The following is a 17869-nucleotide window of genomic DNA, read 5'->3' on the forward strand; positions in this document are numbered from 1 at the left end:
CACAAATTGAATATATTTGTACAAAGATGATTGAGCAACAATAGCCCAGTTTAAACAATGACATCCAGTCTCATCCACTAGAGGGAGTCAAAGCAAACAGCCTTTTTTCAAAGTGGCCTTGAATAGGTCAGTGTGTTTTTCTGGCCTAAAGTGTGCCTAAAATCCCCTTTGATAAGAGCATGGCATGTCCGTGTGCCACGTTATCACATGCTGTGAGCAAATACAGCACTGGTGAGCTCAGATCTTTCTTTCTGTCCAGCACAGCCATCTGAACACCAGCATGTCAGGCCTTAATGCTTCACTAGGCTACTTTTTAGCCATAGTCGGCGTGAGCGCGGTCGGACGGGTGCTGGTCACACGCTGGCGGCCGAGATGGACGTTCCTGACCGAGTTAATCGCCGCTTTCGCTCTCTCCGCCTGTAGACTGGAGGTGGACACCATCGCGGAGGTTGGCCAGTGGGCCGGGGCTCTTGGGCCCGACGTCGCCATTACTATGCTTTTCATATCCATCACCGTCCACGGCATCATCATGCAGGGCGTGAGTGGAAACCCGTCGGTGACGCTCATGGGACTCCTGCAGAAAGACACCGGCGCCGTGGCGGCTGTCCTCAGCGTGGCGGCGCAGTTACTCGGCGCTTACGTTGCGCTCCTGGTCGCCGGTAAGTACTGGCAGATGGAGCTGACCGACATGCACATGATCAAGAACCTGATGATGTCTGAGTGCAGCACGTCGCTGAAGGTCCCGCCGCTGCAGGGAGTCTTCGCCGAAGCCCTTGGAGCCCTGACCTTTCACTTGGTTTACCTCGTCCTGAAGAACAGGTCACAGCTGCTGAGGATTCCCATATTCTCTGTGCTGCTGACGCTCATTTCCTATGCAGGTGATTACTTCTAAAATGCAGATGTTAAATAATGATTGTGGATTTAATTTGTGACTCTGGAGCACAAAACCAATCATAAAGGTAAATTTCTCGAAATTGAGATTCATACATCAGCTGAAAGCTGAATAAATAATATTTCCATTGATGTATGGTTTGTTAGGATAGGACAATATTTGGTTGAGATACAACTATTTGAAAATCTGGAATCTGAGGGTGCAAAACATCTAAATATTGAGAAAATCATCTTTAAAGTTGTTCAAATGAAGTTCTTAGCAATGCATATTACTAATCAAACATTAAGTTTTGATATATTTACAGTAGGACATTTACAAAATATCTTCATGGAACATGATCTTTACTTAATATCCTAATGATTTTTGGCATAAAAGAAAAATTTATAATTTTGACCCAAACAATGTATTGTTGACTATTGCTACAAATATCCCCCAGCGACTTACTGCTTTTGTGCTGCAGGGACACAAATGCACATTAAGTTTTGATATATTTACAGTAGGACATTTACAAAATATCTTCATGGAACATGATCTTTACTTAATATCCTAATGATTTTTGGCATAAAAGAAAAATTTATAATTTTGACCCAAACAATGTATTGTTGACTATTGCTACAAATATCCCCCAGCGACTTAACACTGCTTTTGTGCTGCAGGGTCACAAATGCTTGTATTAAATTAAACACTAGATTTCAAACACACATTAAATAACGATTATACATTTAAAATGCATATTTAAAAATATTGTAGATGGATTGTAGAATGCATATATTAAATAAGAATTTTGCATTTAAAATGCATATATTAAATAATGAGTTTAGTTCTAGTAAAAATACATATATTAAATAAACAGATTTAAAATGTATGCATAGAAAATTGTAGATTCAAAATGCATGTATTAAATGTATTACATAAATAAAGCGCATATATTATATAAAAAAATATAGGTTAAAAATGTGTATAAGGATTGTGCATATAAAATGCATATGTTAATTTAAAAATTGTAGATTTCAAATATTAAAGATTGTAGATTTCAAATGCATATATTAAATTAGGATTGTTTATTTAAAATACATTAGAAAACAAAAAACACAATAAAAATGGTAAATTACATTAAAATACATTAACTATTTAAAATGCATATAATGAATAAAAAGTAGATTTAAAATGCATACATTAAGGATTTTGCATTTAAAATGCATATATTAAATATACAAATATACAATATAAATTGTAGATTTTAAATACATATTAAATTAAAAATTGTAGATAAGAATTGCACGTTGAACTGCATATATAAAATTAAACATTGTAGATTTTAAGTGCACATATTAAGGATTTTGCATTAAAAATGTATAAATTCAGTAAAATTGTAGATTTCAAATTCATATTTTAAATAATAATAAAATTATTACATTAAAAATGTAGATTTCAAATGTTCATTTTAAATAAAGATTGTAGATTTAAAATTCATATAATAAATTAGAATTGCGCGTTTAAATTCATATATTAAATAAAAAATCGTAGATTTCAAATATTAAAGATCATAGATTTCAAATGCATATATTAAATTAGGTTTGTATGTTTAAAATATGTATATTAAATTACAAATTGTAGATATACAGTATTATGCATATATTAAATAAAGGCTGAAAATGTTAAATGCATATTAAATAAAGATTGTACATTTCAAATGCATATATTAAATTAAAATCTAGGTTTAAAATGTATATATTAAAATAAAGTTTGATTAGAAAATCAATTGCACTGTTATGCAAGTACTAGAGTAGTGTCTAGAGCTGTTTTTCACTCAGGAGAAGCTGTTCAGTGGTGAAGTATTTTAGCTCCTTCATCCTCACAAATGTCTCTCACACCAGGAAATAACTACACGTCTGGATATGTGAATCCATCTCTGGCTTATGCCATGACATTCACCTGTCCGGGACACACTTTCCTAGCGTATTCTCTCGTCTACTGGCTCGGGCCTCTGATGGGTGAGTCTTTAATGTTCTTTAATGCCAAGAAAATATTAAAATAGAACTTGTACAGTTCAAACCAGGCTGCTGGTGTTCCCGAGATGTTTTGTTGTTGTAAATTGTGTATTCTTTTAGGCATGACTCTCGCGCTCTTCCTGTATTTGGGAAACATTCCACTGCTGTTCAGCAGGAATCTCCTTTACTCCAAGAAAACACGTTTCCGGGTTCCCAAAGGGAAAACTTCTGAAGAGAAGACCAGCTGAAGAGACCGTAAACACAGACACTTCACAAACCGTATTTCATAGTCACAAAACACTCTACAGTTGAACTGGTGCAACGTCTCTGTTCGGTTGCTCTGCAGCCAGTTTCAGCAAACCCCTCGTCTTATGTGAAATTACTACTAACATCTAGAAGCCAAAGAATATTATATTTAATATATAGCAAAAACATAAAGAAAAATATTGAATAAGGGGGAAAAGGAAAAATCGTGCAAAAGTACAAGTAAATTGTGATGGGTTGCCTATAAATGCCACTTTGATTAAACATTCAAAGTATGCCACAGTGTAATAAAATTATTTGTACATATTTTTAGTCTTTCATAATTGCTGTTCTTCTTTATACTGGCCTAGTTTAGAAAATACAGAATAAACATTTTTAACATGATATTTGTAGAACAAAAGGTAACGACGCTCACCATGCAGTCTTGATGTGCTTATCTACATTTATTCTAACAACAGTAGCCTATATTTGATTTGAGTGCAGCAGAACAACAAAAATAGCAAAACACTATATATATATATATATATACACACACACACACACACAAATATATATATATATATTAGTAGTCAACATCTGAAGTGGATCAAAACCTTTCATCAAAGTTGTCCAAAAACCAAAACAATAACCGTTCTTGTTTTAGGACAATTTTGATGAACTTTTTTGATCCACTTCAAATGTTGACTACTATATATATATATATATATATATATATATATATATATTGTGTGTGTGTGTGTTTCATCTATTGTTAGGTTTATCTTTGGTCTTTGTAAAAACTAAAACCATCAGATTACTTGTTAGCGCTACAGTCAGTAACTTATTCTCACCAGCAGAGGTCACTGTCTTTATACATTCAGACCGACTCTGATGTAATCAAGTACAATTTAGAAAGGATTTTTTTCACTTAGCCAGTGTGGTAAGTACTAGAAAAGTATTTTTAATTTTCGTAGGCCTTTTTAGTTTTTACTTTTTAATTCATTACCTTATATATGTACTAGTTTTGTACCAATTTACAGGTTAAAACGGCATATACATTTTTGTGTGTCGTTTCTCACGGCTTTTTTAATTTCCTCGCTAGCCGTTTTGTTCGATTCACGAACAAATGACTCGTTTGAATCGAATCTTTTATTGAATCGTTTAAAGAGACTCCTGAGCTCAGGCGTTACTGATTGGTTTGAATCATTCTGACCAATCTTTCACAAGTTATTGTTACTTTCAGCAGGTTCTCTCTGTTTGTTTGAGTAGATATGTTGGCGTTGTAGCCGACATAAAGTCATCACAACAGGCATGAGGTTTCTGTAGTATTACACTGACCTGAATAGATACAAATGCATTAAAACGCTGTTCATTTAACGTGCTTAAGTGGAGCCTGAGTTGTTTTTGAGGGCAGTAAAGCACTTTTTAATTCATTACCTTATATATGTACTAGTTTTGTACCAATTTACAGGTTAAAACGGCATATACATTTTTGTGTGTCGTTTCTCACGGCTTTTTTAATTTCCTCGCTAGCCGTTTTGTTCGATTCACGAACAAATGACTCGTTTGAATCGAATCTTTTATTGAATCGTTTAAAGAGACTCCTGAGCTCAGGCGTTACTGATTGGTTTGAATCATTCTAACCAATCTTTCACAAGTTATTGTTACTTTCGACAGGTTCTCTCTGTTTGTTTGAGTAGATATGTTGGCGTTGTAGCCGACATAAAGTCATCACAACAGGCATGAGGTTTCTGTAGTATTACTCTGACCTGAATAGATACAAATGCATTAAAACGCTGTTCATTTAACGTGCTTAAGTGGAGCCTGAGTTGTTTTTGAGGGCAGTAAAGTGGGGCCTGAACTCAATGCCTCTGTGGTTAATTCTGCTGTTTGAAACACAGTGTGTGGGTGAGGTGTGTTTTTTCTCACAACCGCAAAGTAACTTTATGAGAACAACAGACTACAAAACTGACTTAATACATAATTACTAGAAAATGAATGAGACGGATCTCTCTCTTTATTGGTTTACTAGCAAGCCAGAGCATCTCAACAGAAGAAAAGAAGCAAAGCTAGCTACATTTTAGTAAATATGTCAACATATGTTCTAAACACGACGCTCACAGATCGAGCACTGACGTTCAACATTTAATAACGCTAACATTATCACTCTAAAGATTTAACACACAAGCTTTAAAAATAAAAAAAATGTTAAAGTGATGTTAAGTTCAACACTGAAGCTTGTATAAAAAAAACAACAACACATTTCACATTGAAGCACTGCATTGGAGCTTGATTCGTTTTGAGAAAAGCATGTTATCTATGACGTCCGAAGCTTCATTCGCCTGAAAACCACGTGACTGCTTCAGTATCTGGTTCAAATAAAGCGAACCTCAGCGCCGTTTCCTTTATATTACATTATAATGTGTTGGCATTGTTTTTTTTGTTTTTTTTTGTAATTTATATATTGAGCTCAAAAATGCATTTTGGCCATAAAATATCAGTCTAAGGACTGAGGCAGAGTTAAAATAAACATCATAGATTTTATTTATATATTTAACTTATTGTGCCAGTATACCGACACGAATGACTTTGACAATATACATTATTTATATAAAATATAATAAAGCAAAAAATCAGTTGTAGAAGCCAGAAGTGTGGGATTATAAAGTCATGATTCTGAGCTGAGGGGAAAAGAGAGAATGACGAGTTTATTTTTCTTATCAGAATTGTGAAATATAATCTCGGAATTGCGAGAAAAAAGTCAGAATTTTGAATTACAAACTCAAAGTTACTTTTTTAATTCCATGGTTTCCGTAGAATGCTACTTTAAAACTGTCATTTTGTGCCACCTGATAGACTCCGCCCACAAAAACCGTCATCACTGTTTGCAAACACCAAATAAAAAATCAACAGAACTTAAAGGCTGAGACTTATCGTGTTACATTAACAGTAAAAAAACGTTACATATTATTTACAAGCATTTATACCGTCAATCAAAAAGCTTGTGAATAGTCACGTAACGTTATTTGCCTCAGAAAAGACAAGAATAAGTGAAGTTTACAGTGTTGGAGCCCTTAACTAATAACATTTTTTTTTGCATATGGGCCCGGGGCAGACTTGCTACACCACTGGCATTATTGTTTCACGTTTGGTGAAAACGCGGCGTCAGACCTGAAAATGCTTGATCTGAAGATGATCTACTTACTGTGAATATTTTTTGTATGTGTGTGTAAAGTAGATAATTGAGTGAAACACTTCTCGCATGTAGTGCAGTAATAAGGTTTCTCTCCAGTGTGGATCCTCTCGTGTTTTTTCAGGTTTCCTGACCGACTGAATCTCTTGTCGCAGTGCGAACACATGTAAGGTTTCTCTCCGGTGTGAATCCTCTGGTGCAGTTTTAAATTTTCAGCTTTAAGGAAGGTCTTCCCACACTCAAAGCACATATAATCTCTCACACCAGTGTGTATCTTCTGATGTTCTTTTAAACTTTGCGGCAGTGAAAAACTCTTTCCACACAAAGAACATGAATATGGTTTCTCCTTCGTATGAATTCTCAGGTGCTCCTTCAGGTTTGAAGCCCACAAAAATGTTTTTCCGCACTGATCACATTCATGCAGCTTCTCTCTAGTGTGGATGTTCATGTGCTCCTTAAGTTTTGATGATTGTGTACAACTCTTCCCGCACTGATCGCATGTGTACGGTTTCTCTCCAGTGTGGATCCTCTCATGGGATTTCAGATTTCCAAACTGACTGAATCCCTTGCCACACTGAGTGCAGGTGAAAGATTTCTTTGCTTTTCTTTTCTTTAAATCTTTCCGTTTGGTTTGAGAGCGACTCGGTTTCTCCTCCTTTTCATCCAGTTCTTCATCATTCTCCTCAATTTCATCAATCAACTCTGAAATAAAAGTAAAATGTTTGATTTTCAGTAAATCACAGACAGAAATGAGTAAAGAAAGGACATAAAAGTGAACCCTGATGTAACAGTGGGAAGTAGACAATTGCTATGATGTATTTTTAATAATTTAAATATCTCTGCAACTTTCCGTGAACGAGGAACAATGATCTTCCCGTTTTTTATTACATTACAGGCACAAATCCTGTTTTTATAGTGAGAACTATTAAATCAACTCCACAATTGTCTAACATAAATTAATTTTGCTGAAAAAATGCACTCTCTTTATAGAAAGCGTCCTTATGCTGCTTCAACTATATTATTTCACAGCATTATATATTTTTCCTATTACAACAAATCTAAGTCATACAAACTGCTCGAAGCTTTATATTCTTATTGATCTTCAGCCTCATTAATGAAGGATCAAGAATAAACACCAACCTGTTTGTTCTTCAGTGCGTTTCATCTGGCAGGGTTCTGTCATATTCTCACGTGGTAAAATTCTAAATCTGTAATTAAATGTGAAACTGAGAATGAAAAACCTTCTTTTTGATCCTTTAATTCTTGCAAGAATGGTCAATCTAACAGAGAGACAGGAGGCAAATCAGGCAAATCATCTCTGTTTTACTGGGAAAGGCTGTGCAAGATCTACTTTGACCTTCAGTTTTATCTCTTCAAACTAGTTCTAACCGGTTTTAGCCACGTACACAGAAAATACTGAAGGCCAAAAACTGCAAATAGAACATGTGGAAAATAAGAAGTAAAGAAAAATGTCCACACAAATGTAAAAATCTATTTAAGAAACAAATAATCTGCTAATTGACTTTAACATAACTATTTTGTTTGTGATTTATATGAAACATGGTTCGTCACAGATTAATGAATAAATATATAGTTTAGTCATGAAACTCTAGATGGCGCAGGCTGACGGGTTGTTAACGTAACTGATGATATTCAGAAAGTTAAACGACTTGGCACAAGCTGATTGGTTCATGCTGCATATGCAGCCAATGAGCTTACTGCCTTGCATTTATATAGCTGGCTAGCATTCACTAGAGATTCCTGCAGTGCGCTTTCAGAGTTCTCTGAAACCCTCCACCTTCCCCAGCTCCACCTGTATAGATCTGCTACGGGGTTATTTTATATGCTATTTGTGCAGCAGCAGTATGTCTTAAATACTCACAGCACCGTATCCCCGTATACATTGGCAGCAGCAATAATCTACAACTACAGCAATAACCAACAGCAGCAGCAATTCAGCAGCAGTATAGCAGATATATTCCGCCAAGACCAAATACATTAACATTGCACACCACAAGCACTCGTTGGAAATGTAATGGAGGTAGATATGTGGGGGCGTGTTAGAACGAGCCGTTTTAGGGGGGTGTGGCAGAGTCTTAACTTTGATAAAGAATATCTCTTTGGTTTTGAGACTTTAGTCTTTGCAACTTCAGGGATCTTATCTATGCACAATCAGCTTGTAACACTCCAAAGAGAAAGGAAAACTTGAAATCGCATCATATGACCCCTTTAAATATTTACACAAAGGCCACTGCATTGAAATTACATCCATATGGAGACTGTATGTATGCTCTCACACTTTAATTGCTTCTATTCTACAACACTTGATGATTATGTAATCAAAATATGGCAGTCGCACAAAAAGAGTGAGTTTGAGTTTGAAGTTCAGTGTTTAAAAAAACAGAACAAACATAAAGAAAAAGCGCGATCTATATTATAGCTCTATATGAAGCATACAGACTTTATTAGAGCCACAGAAAGACAGAAAGTTTCACTGAAAAATCACTACACAATCTTCCAGTCCAGGGTGAAGTCTTTATGTACATTAACAACAATTGGGACAAATATAATGTAATTTAATGTAAAACGGTGTGAGTGCGCTCTGTGGCACGGCAGGATTTCTGTCAGCTAAATGAACATATCAATGTGTTTTCTCACGTCACAGCTTTAAATCTGCAACTTCACTGGCTAACAAATGCATTAATGTATCTGGATGTAAACTAATGCAAATAGATGGTAACAATCGTGACATTAAATATTAGGGTCAGACTTGCATGCGTTTTGTTCACATTGTTTTAACCGCTTCAGGTGCTGCTAATGTTTGCGTCATCTAGGCCTGTCGCAATAATCAATATATCGACTTATCGCACAATATATGTACATGACCGCAATAATTTTTGGTGACGCAATATATCGCCCATTATATTTACTTAAAAATTAATGTCACCGTGTTTTTTGCATTCCACTTGCACCTCTGTTTTTTGCAGGTTCTCGTGCATAACGTAGTGTAGTCGGTGCTAATTCAAATTTAAAAAATGCTTCTACAAAAAAGTTTAATCTGCAGAAATGGCCTTGTTTAGGGATCTGTGCCTTTGTGCATACGGACAAGTAGTGATTGTGTTTTTCAGCAATAGTGTGCACCCTTAATTTACAGGGAAAACTCTGTAGATGGAAAAATCTCCATACAAGTTCTTTGTGCATTTTTTTTCCTACTTGTTACTTTGCACTTTTTGTTAGAAAATGTTTATTTACTATTTATTCAAGTTTTTTAAAGTATCTAATATTTTGATACTTAATGTCCATGATCTAAATATTCTTAAAAATGTAAAGTTTGTTGTCATTTGGAAGTGTGTTAGCCTTCTTGCATAATTATGCTTTTATATTATGATTATATGTTCAGTGGCATAAAATGCTCTTTAAAATGACAATAATATCGCTTATCACAATTATTTCTGGGGCAATATATCTCACAACAAAAAGTTGTTATCGTGACAGGCCTAGCGTCATCTGAGCCTTGCTAGCAAACATACTGCTGTCCTTTCTCCACTAATGTAGCATCTAGTCAACAAATGTATTACTTAGTAATGATATGAAAACGTGCACTATACTGTACTGTGTACACACCGTTTCGTTGTCTGTTTTAAATCGGCGCATCTGAAGTGTCCCGCTCTGTGCAGCGCGCAGTGTCGCATGTCAAAACAAACAGCACGTGCTGTCAGTGATTTCCACCTCTAGAGGCCGCTCTCGCTCTCGTACTGTACAGTATAATGACAGCGGACCTTCTCAGCCGCCCCAGCAGCAGACGCAAGAGGCGTCATGCCCTTGACTACTTATATGACGTATTTCCTATATTTAGCCCAAGTGTTCAAGTGAGCATGAAGACCACAAATGTGTGTACAACTATTCATTACCTGATGGGACACACTTACAGTGTTGTAAAAACGCAAATTGTTTACAGAGTTTTTTTTTATTATTTTCAATACTTTTGAAATTTTAAAATCAACTTCTAAATGTCTGTTCCCTATAGATGACACAATTTAATTAAGTGATAAAAAGCAGTTGCAAATGTTGTACAAAAATAAATCTATGCAGCAATAAAATGTGTAGCACTTTGTTTTACTACCAAATTATATGTAATATCTTATTATAATTCATATTTAACTTGCATTGGAAAGGTTTCCGTGACCTCTCGCACGATCTTGGCAAAAAAAGTCTCACTATTTATTTCCAGAACAGGATGCATGATAGGATACACTAACCCTCGAATAGCGCTCCGGAGCGGTATTCGAGATGGGTTTAGTGTGCTTTAAAGGCACAGCGCTTTGGCATTTTTAAGACCTGGGACAGTCTTGCGCACATGCTCTCAAGTGGCCAAGACTGCAAGTGTGGGTATTTGGACAGTGGCCAATCAGAGACGTTCAGACGAGTCATCGCTGAAACGCGGTGTTTTGTTCTCTTGCTTGCTGACGGAATTATAAAGTGTATCACAGTGTAAACCGCTTCAGTGATTTAAATGGGAGTTTTTGAGAGTGCCGCATCTCTGGCTAGTCTGAAGTGAAAATGTTAGTAACTTGCAATTTTGTTATTAAATTCACATTAAATACAAAGTCAGTCGTATTAAAAATATTTTATAGCATGACACCCATATCTGGTACTTAAGTAAAAAGTCGGGTTTTTATGTGTAGTTAATAGATTACCTCTACTTTGCCCATCACCCATTATAGATCAAATAACAATCTGGTGCAAAACGCATTTACTTATATTTTTGAAAATCGAGATATTTCCTGATATAGTTAACCACGTTTGGAAATATTTCGAATAAAAATAAAATAAAACATAAGCCTATATCAGTTATACAGTGCTATTGTGGCTGCTGTGTCACACGACAAGCAAAGCTACATTTTAGTAAATATGTCAGCATTTATGTTCAAAGCACGACGATCACAGATCAAGCACTGACGTTCAACATTCAATAACGCTAACATTATATCACTCTAAAGATTTAACACACAAGCTTAAAAAAAACAAAACAGGAAATCCTTCATGTCTGCATGACTTTAGTTTCCTGTTCAACTAAATCAGTCTGCAGACTCCAGAACAGGCGCATATATAGTGTTTTATCCGATGAAAGCAATTTAGAAATAACCTCGTAGGATGTTGATTAAGCAAACTGTTTAAAGTGTTTTTTAAGGATGTGTAAATGAGCGAAATATGCACTGCTCAACTCACCTCAGAAGACACAGCAAACGCGCTGAACTGAATGAGGAAGGAAACTAGTGGTGACGGCGATGCGAGAATAACGTTTGTTTTTTTTAAACGCAACCCCTGGCTCTTTTTCTTGGCATATGTTCTGTCACACTTGTATTTTTGAATGCATGTTTAATTAATAAAAAGTTTACAAAAACGCGCCAAATACTGCTCACAAGGACAGAACATTTGTAATATATACAAAAATAAAGCTAAAACGGTTAATGTACACAAACGAGCACATTCAATTTCAGTCATGTGTAGGGTGAAAATTATTTATTAGGCATTTAAAGGCTTTATTTATCATGAAATTTAAAACATGGGAAGTCTAAAAAGCAATCATTACCAAAATTAGGAATCGATTAACTCTTGATGTAAGTAGCATCAGTTGACCATAAAAAATACACAATAAAAGTTATTGATAAAATGAGTATTGAATACATAATTACTAGAAAATGAATGAGACGGATCTCTCGCTTTATTGATTTACAAGCAAGCCAGAGCATCTCAACAGAAGAAAAGAAGTAAAGAAACGCCCTGCTGCAAAGCTAGCTACATTATAGTAAATACGTTTAAACGGACAGACTATGGATGAAACCTGCTGCTCAATTTAACTCAACAATTGCAAGTTTGTAGAACATATGGAAAATAAAGAAGAATATACATTATGGAAAATAGGAAGTAAAGAAAAATATAGAAATTTCAATCAGACTGTCCACACAAATGTAAAAATCAGCTTAAGAAACAAATAATGTACTAACTGATTTTAACAAATATTTTTTGTGTGTGTTTTATATGAAACATGGTTTGTCACAGATTAATGAATAAATGCTGTTCTGATAGCTAATTCTTGTAGAATATTGCTGCAAATACTCACAATGTGACCAAATAGAGAAAGGCTTTGAAAGTAGGGGACCCTAACAACTTTTTAAAAAATGAACCAGTTGGTTACTCTTAAATAACACAGATTTTATGCCGAGCCAAACATGACAATTTACGTAATATTATAACTCTAAACAGAAACAATCATATAATAGCATAGAAACACTGGAAGACACACCTGCACTGGATCTGAAAATGATTGGCTGAACTGGAGCATACTGTGACATTTTGATTAAAAATCATCAATGATTTGTTCAATAACATGCTTTAAAAAAAATGTCAATTTAATCATAGATTGATATGTTATTCACATAGCTTCCAACAGTCCAATGACTTCCAAAACATGTCTGATTACATGAATCATCAGGCTTTGTCAAAAACTTGCAACTTATTACAGATATTAGTGTTTTTATGCCTGAGAAGAGAAGCGAACTGACTGAAGCTCTTCCCGCGTGGAGTGCAGTGATATGGTTTCTCTCTGGTGTGGATCCTCTCGTGTGGTTTCAGATTGAATCTCTTATCGCAGCATGAAGACTTGAAAGGTTTTTCTCCAGTGTGAGCTTTCTGGTGCACTTTCAGTTCACTATTTGTAACAAACGACTTCCCACACTCGCTGCTTATGTGATTTTTCAGACCGTTGTGTCTTTTCTGGTGCACTATTAAAGATCCAAGCTCTGTGAAACCTTTTCCACACAACGGACACAAGTGAGGTTTCTCCTGTGTGTGAATTTTCAAGTGCTTCCTCAGGGATAACGCTGTAAAAAATGTTTTTCCCGCACTGATCGCAGTTAAACGGTCTTTCTCCAGAGTGAGAACGCAGATGCGATTTGAGAGATCTTGCCTGTGTGAATCTCCTTTCACGCAGATCGCATGTGAAAGGCTTCTCTCCAGTGTGGATCCTGGTGTGGATCTTGAAGGTTTTTCTATTAGCAAAACTCTTTCCGCAATGAATACATGAATAGGGTCTCTCTCCCGTGTGGGTTCGCTGGTGTTCTTGAAAGTTTCTTTCGTATTTGACACTAGGGCTGCACGATTAATCGAATGTCATGCGCATTTTGTTAGTAAAGCCGGTTCTGTAATCAGCAGTAAATCATCATCTCGTGCTTTCAGATGGAGCAGCATTTACTACACATAGCCGTAGTTCACTGACAAGTTACGCAAAAAAAATCGCAGACGATTTTATTGCGCGATTATGAAATCGTTGGCGATAATGACAGCTGTTTGCATAGCTTCTCAGTGAACTACGGCTCTGTGTAGTAAATGCTGCTCCATCTGAAAGCATGTGAAAATACCACATTTAATAACAAATTTTTACTCCAAACTCACTTCATAACGTCAGTCGAGTGTTTGAAATAAATCCTTCTGTGAGATGATGTGGCTTCTTACACAGAATAAGACACGCAACATATTTCATAGTATTTAAGCAGTGATAAAGGCATTGCATCATAAATATACTTTATTTTAATGAAAATTATAATAAGACGAACTCAGATAAACCGTATATTGCCGTAGTCGTGTGTTTATTAGTCATGTTGAATCAATGAAAGCAGTTGAATCTTCTGTTTATTCAGCTGCAGCGATAGGCATTTTCTGGGTTTCTTCTGCGAGGCGTATTTGGAGTTTCTCTGGCCTTCAGATGGAGATTTACTACTGATCACAGAACCGTGCTTCACTGAAAGATACGCGTGACAATCGCAGCTTCTGTCGAATCGCGATCTCGATTCCATTTCGATTTATCATGCAGCCCTATTTGACATTCTTTCCACAATAAATCGCACATGAATGGCTTCTCTCCAGTATGAACTCTCATGTGAACCTGCAGATTGTGTTTGTAGTTGAAAATCTTTCCACGCTGGCCTCGGCTCCGGTTGTTCTCCAGTTTCTCCTCCACTTCATTCAGTTCTTCATTCTCGCTGTTCTCATCCATCAGGTCTGAAAATCAAGTAAAAGACAACAACAACAAAAAATCTTAGGAGAAAAAAAAGAGAAAAAATGTGAAAAATTTTTTTATAACAGAAATAGAAATTCAACTTCTTTTCAAAATATATATGCGCCGTTTATTTTGTGCTATCCACTTTTCCCCTTTCAAAATTAGCCTTTGTTTTCCTACGAAAAAAACTAAACCATGGTAACCACACGTTTTGGTACACTACAGTATAACCGTGGTATTTGTAGTAAAACTGTGGTCCGCCAAAAAACATGGTTAATTTTCCTACACCCCCTTTTTTTTTTTTTTGCGAATTATGGGAGAAACTTACGTTAAACTGTAAACAATCAAGGAAAGGTTCACTTTATGAAGCCAATAATAAGAATAGTCAAAAACAAGAGATTCTTAGTGCATCATTCATGGGATATATTAAATAGGGAGAACAGACCACAAATGCACAGTATATATTATCTTTTTTTCATATTGTTACAGCGGAATACAAAGAAAAAACAGAAAATAATCAGGAGGAAAAGATGCAGCGGAGAATTAAAATATCATTACAATTAAATACATTAAAATACCAAGCGTATTATTCTCCTGACGTCTTAAAATAGGACATGAAGAAAAATTTACAGTTCATTCAGTAAAACTAACAAATAAGGATTATTTGTAGCACAACCAGAAATAGAAATTCAACTTCTTTTCAAAATATATATGCGCCGTTTATTTTGTGCTATCCACTTTTCCCCTTTCAAAATTAGCCTTTGTTTTCCTACGAAAAAAACTAAACCATGGTAACCACACGTTTTGGTACACTACAGTATAACCGTGGTATTTGTAGTAAAACTGTGGTCCGCCAAAAAACATGGTTAATTTTCCTACCCCCCCTTTTTTTTTTTTTTTGCGAATTATGGGAGAAACTTACGTTAAACTGTAAACAATCAAGGAAAGGTTCACTTTATGAAGCCAATAATAAGAATAGTCAAAAACAAGAGATTCTTAGTGCATCATTCATGGGATATATTAAATAGGGAGAACAGACCACAAATGCACAGTATATATTGTCTTTTTTTCATATTGATACAGCGGAATACAAAGAAAAAACTGAAAATAATCAGGAGGAAAACATGCAGCGGACTGAAAGGAGAATTAAAATACCATTACAATTAAATACATTAAAATACCAAGCGTATTATTCTCCTGACGTCTTAAAATAGGACATGAAGGAAAATTTACAGTTCATTCAGTAAAACTAACAAATAAGGATTATTTGTAGCACAACCCAGGTACATCTGCAAGATGTCTGTTAAAGATCTCTTCATCTGGAAAGCATCTGCTGTGAACAAACATCTGATAGACGTCTCTAAGATATCAGTTTTACATTAATTCTAAATCATAAACATCTTAAAGACATCTTCTAAACGTCTATTTGACATCTGATAGGAAGCGTTCTATAGATGTATTGCAGATGAGCAAACACTCTAAAAAATACGTCTTGCAGATGTAATGCAGACGTCACATAGACGCACGCATCCATGATGTACGAGTATTATCAGGGAACATGATTTACGATTTGAAATAATTTGTTTTCGGTATTTCTGAGTGGAACGTCCTCAAACCGGAAGTGCAGTAGACTATTTAGGAAAAAGATGGACAGAATAAAATGAAAGAAATGACACTGCGCTTGAACCGAGAGACGATTCGCGATCTGTCACGCCAAATTTAAGAGCGTAAAAAAACAAGTATTAACATTATTAAAACACCACATAACTTAATGCAGTATTTGGTAGCAGGGGCTCCTCAAATAATGGGCATTCAGGTTTTATTCACGCTTAAACGAAAACGCACAGATCGATCTTGGGATTTAAGAATCGTGATCGCTCAATTGAAGAACGCGATGCATCAGAAATAATAATTTTTACTCGCCCCATCTATACAATCCAGTCGTCCACAACCTAGATACAAGGTGCGCCCATCGCATTGTTCTTCTTTCATTTGTGTGGTGGATGACAAACCGATTTGTAGTGCATTTGCGCCTCTGGACTGGAGCGTGTAGAATATTGCGGTTCGACAGATAATAGACAGAAATAAAGGACTCAAAGATATTCGTATGTGCACCATGGCTGATCCAAAACATTATCAAAAACAGTGATCTTGTAAAACGCTATTTCAGATTTCTATTGGAATATATTTGTAATTTATTTCTGTGATCAAAGCTGAATTTTCAGCATCATTACTGCAGTCTTCAGTGACAATAGACAAGCATCGCAAAGCAAAGAAAAGGAAATAAAAGAACACAGTTCCTTGTGAAATATGCAAGAATGCTTCTTTAATGGCTCATGTTTCAAACTCCTTTATTGAAATAATTAGTTCTTGTGTTGAAAATCAAAATCAATTATTTGATAAAAATAACAATGCAAAAACTTTGTGAGATTTCTGATCAAGTTTTAAACGAGTTTGTACGAATGATTCAATGTCTCACTCAAAAAGACTTTATTTGTTCTATTACTGGATGAATCAGCATTTTTTTAATGAATCTCCTGAAGGAATGATTCAATAACTCACTCATAAAGGCTTCGCTTGTTTCATTACTGAATGAATGAAACGCAAATTTGCCTCATATTCTATTCCATTTCCATTTTACATCATCTTATATTCGGGTCAATACGGTATATGCTATGCCGACTGTTTCTATGGGCTGCTATACCTAAGCCGTCCGCCATATTGGAAGGGTCAACTTGAAGTCATTAACCGTAATCCGTTCCATTTATTTGCGCCCATTACCCGTTACTGGACTGGAGTATATTGCGATTCGACAGTAGAAAGATAGAAAATAAAAATAGCAAAGCTTGTTGCATAACATGTATTAATATAGTATAGTTACATAAATATAGTTTTGTCAGATATTGAAAAAGCCATTTTAGAAATGCCCAATTCTTTATATTTATAACCCATGATCAATTCTGTAAAGTGATCAGTGTTCAGCCATTTGGATGATCTTAGTATTTTTGTTTCATGTAGAATAAAACAACAGATTTTTAAAAAAGTACTGTTTATTTCTTCAAGTGCAAAAAATTTTAATGAGGCGTCTATGTACCTGATTGTAAGGTGTTTCAAATACTTGCACTACCGTTTAAAAGTTTGGAATAATTAAAACTTTGCTTGTTATGTTTTTGAAGGAAATTTCTTATGCTCACAAAGGCAGCATTTATTTGATATAAATACAGTAATATTGTGAAATATTATTACAATTTCAAATAACTGTTTTCTATGTGCATATATTGTAAAATGTAATTTATCAAAGCTGAATTTTCAGCATCATTACTAAATCATTCTAATGTGCTGATTTGTTGATCAACATTTCTTAATATCGCTTTCTTTTATATCAACAACAAAAAAAAATGACTGACCCCAAAATTGTGTTTTCTACATGCACGCATGCACGCTCATTCACACACACACACACACACACACACACACACACACACACACAC

The 17869-nt window shown here is 35.3% G+C and overlaps 1 protein-coding gene and 1 pseudogene across 1 annotated transcript; one reads left to right on the forward strand and one right to left on the reverse strand.

Annotated features, from left to right (window-relative positions):
* Nucleotides 1–245: 245 nt before the first annotated feature.
* Nucleotides 246–3308, forward strand: LOC107599065 (aquaporin-12-like). The gene is made up of 3 exons (XM_016290545.1): nt 246–878; nt 2770–2886; nt 3004–3308. Exons 1-3 carry the CDS (start codon nt 281–283, stop codon nt 3129–3131), a joined length of 843 nt encoding a protein of 280 aa, XP_016146031.1. The 5' UTR covers nt 246–280; the 3' UTR covers nt 3132–3308.
* A 2610-nt stretch (nt 3309–5918) lies between these two features.
* LOC107599101 (zinc finger protein 850-like) overlaps nt 5919–17869 on the reverse strand; it is a 26448-nt pseudogene continuing 14497 nt past the window's right edge.

The sequence above is a fragment of the Sinocyclocheilus grahami genome, unplaced genomic scaffold, assembly GCF_001515645.1.
Source record: "Sinocyclocheilus grahami isolate Dianchi unplaced genomic scaffold, SAMN03320097.WGS_v1.1 scaffold260.1, whole genome shotgun sequence".
Classification (NCBI taxonomy): domain Eukaryota; kingdom Metazoa; phylum Chordata; class Actinopteri; order Cypriniformes; family Cyprinidae; genus Sinocyclocheilus; species Sinocyclocheilus grahami.

Bases quoted from the DNA above. Each gene is read 5' to 3' on its own strand.
- LOC107599065 (XM_016290545.1), top strand. From the start codon at position 281: ATGTCAGGCCTTAATGCTTCACTAGGCTACTTTTTAGCCATAGTCGGC. The intron at 879-2,769 runs GTGATTACTTCT...CTCTCACACCAG, and splicing joins GACGCTCATTTCCTATGCAG to GAAATAACTACACGTCTGGA. The intron at 2,887-3,003 runs GTGAGTCTTTAA...GTATTCTTTTAG, and splicing joins CTGGCTCGGGCCTCTGATGG to GCATGACTCTCGCGCTCTTC.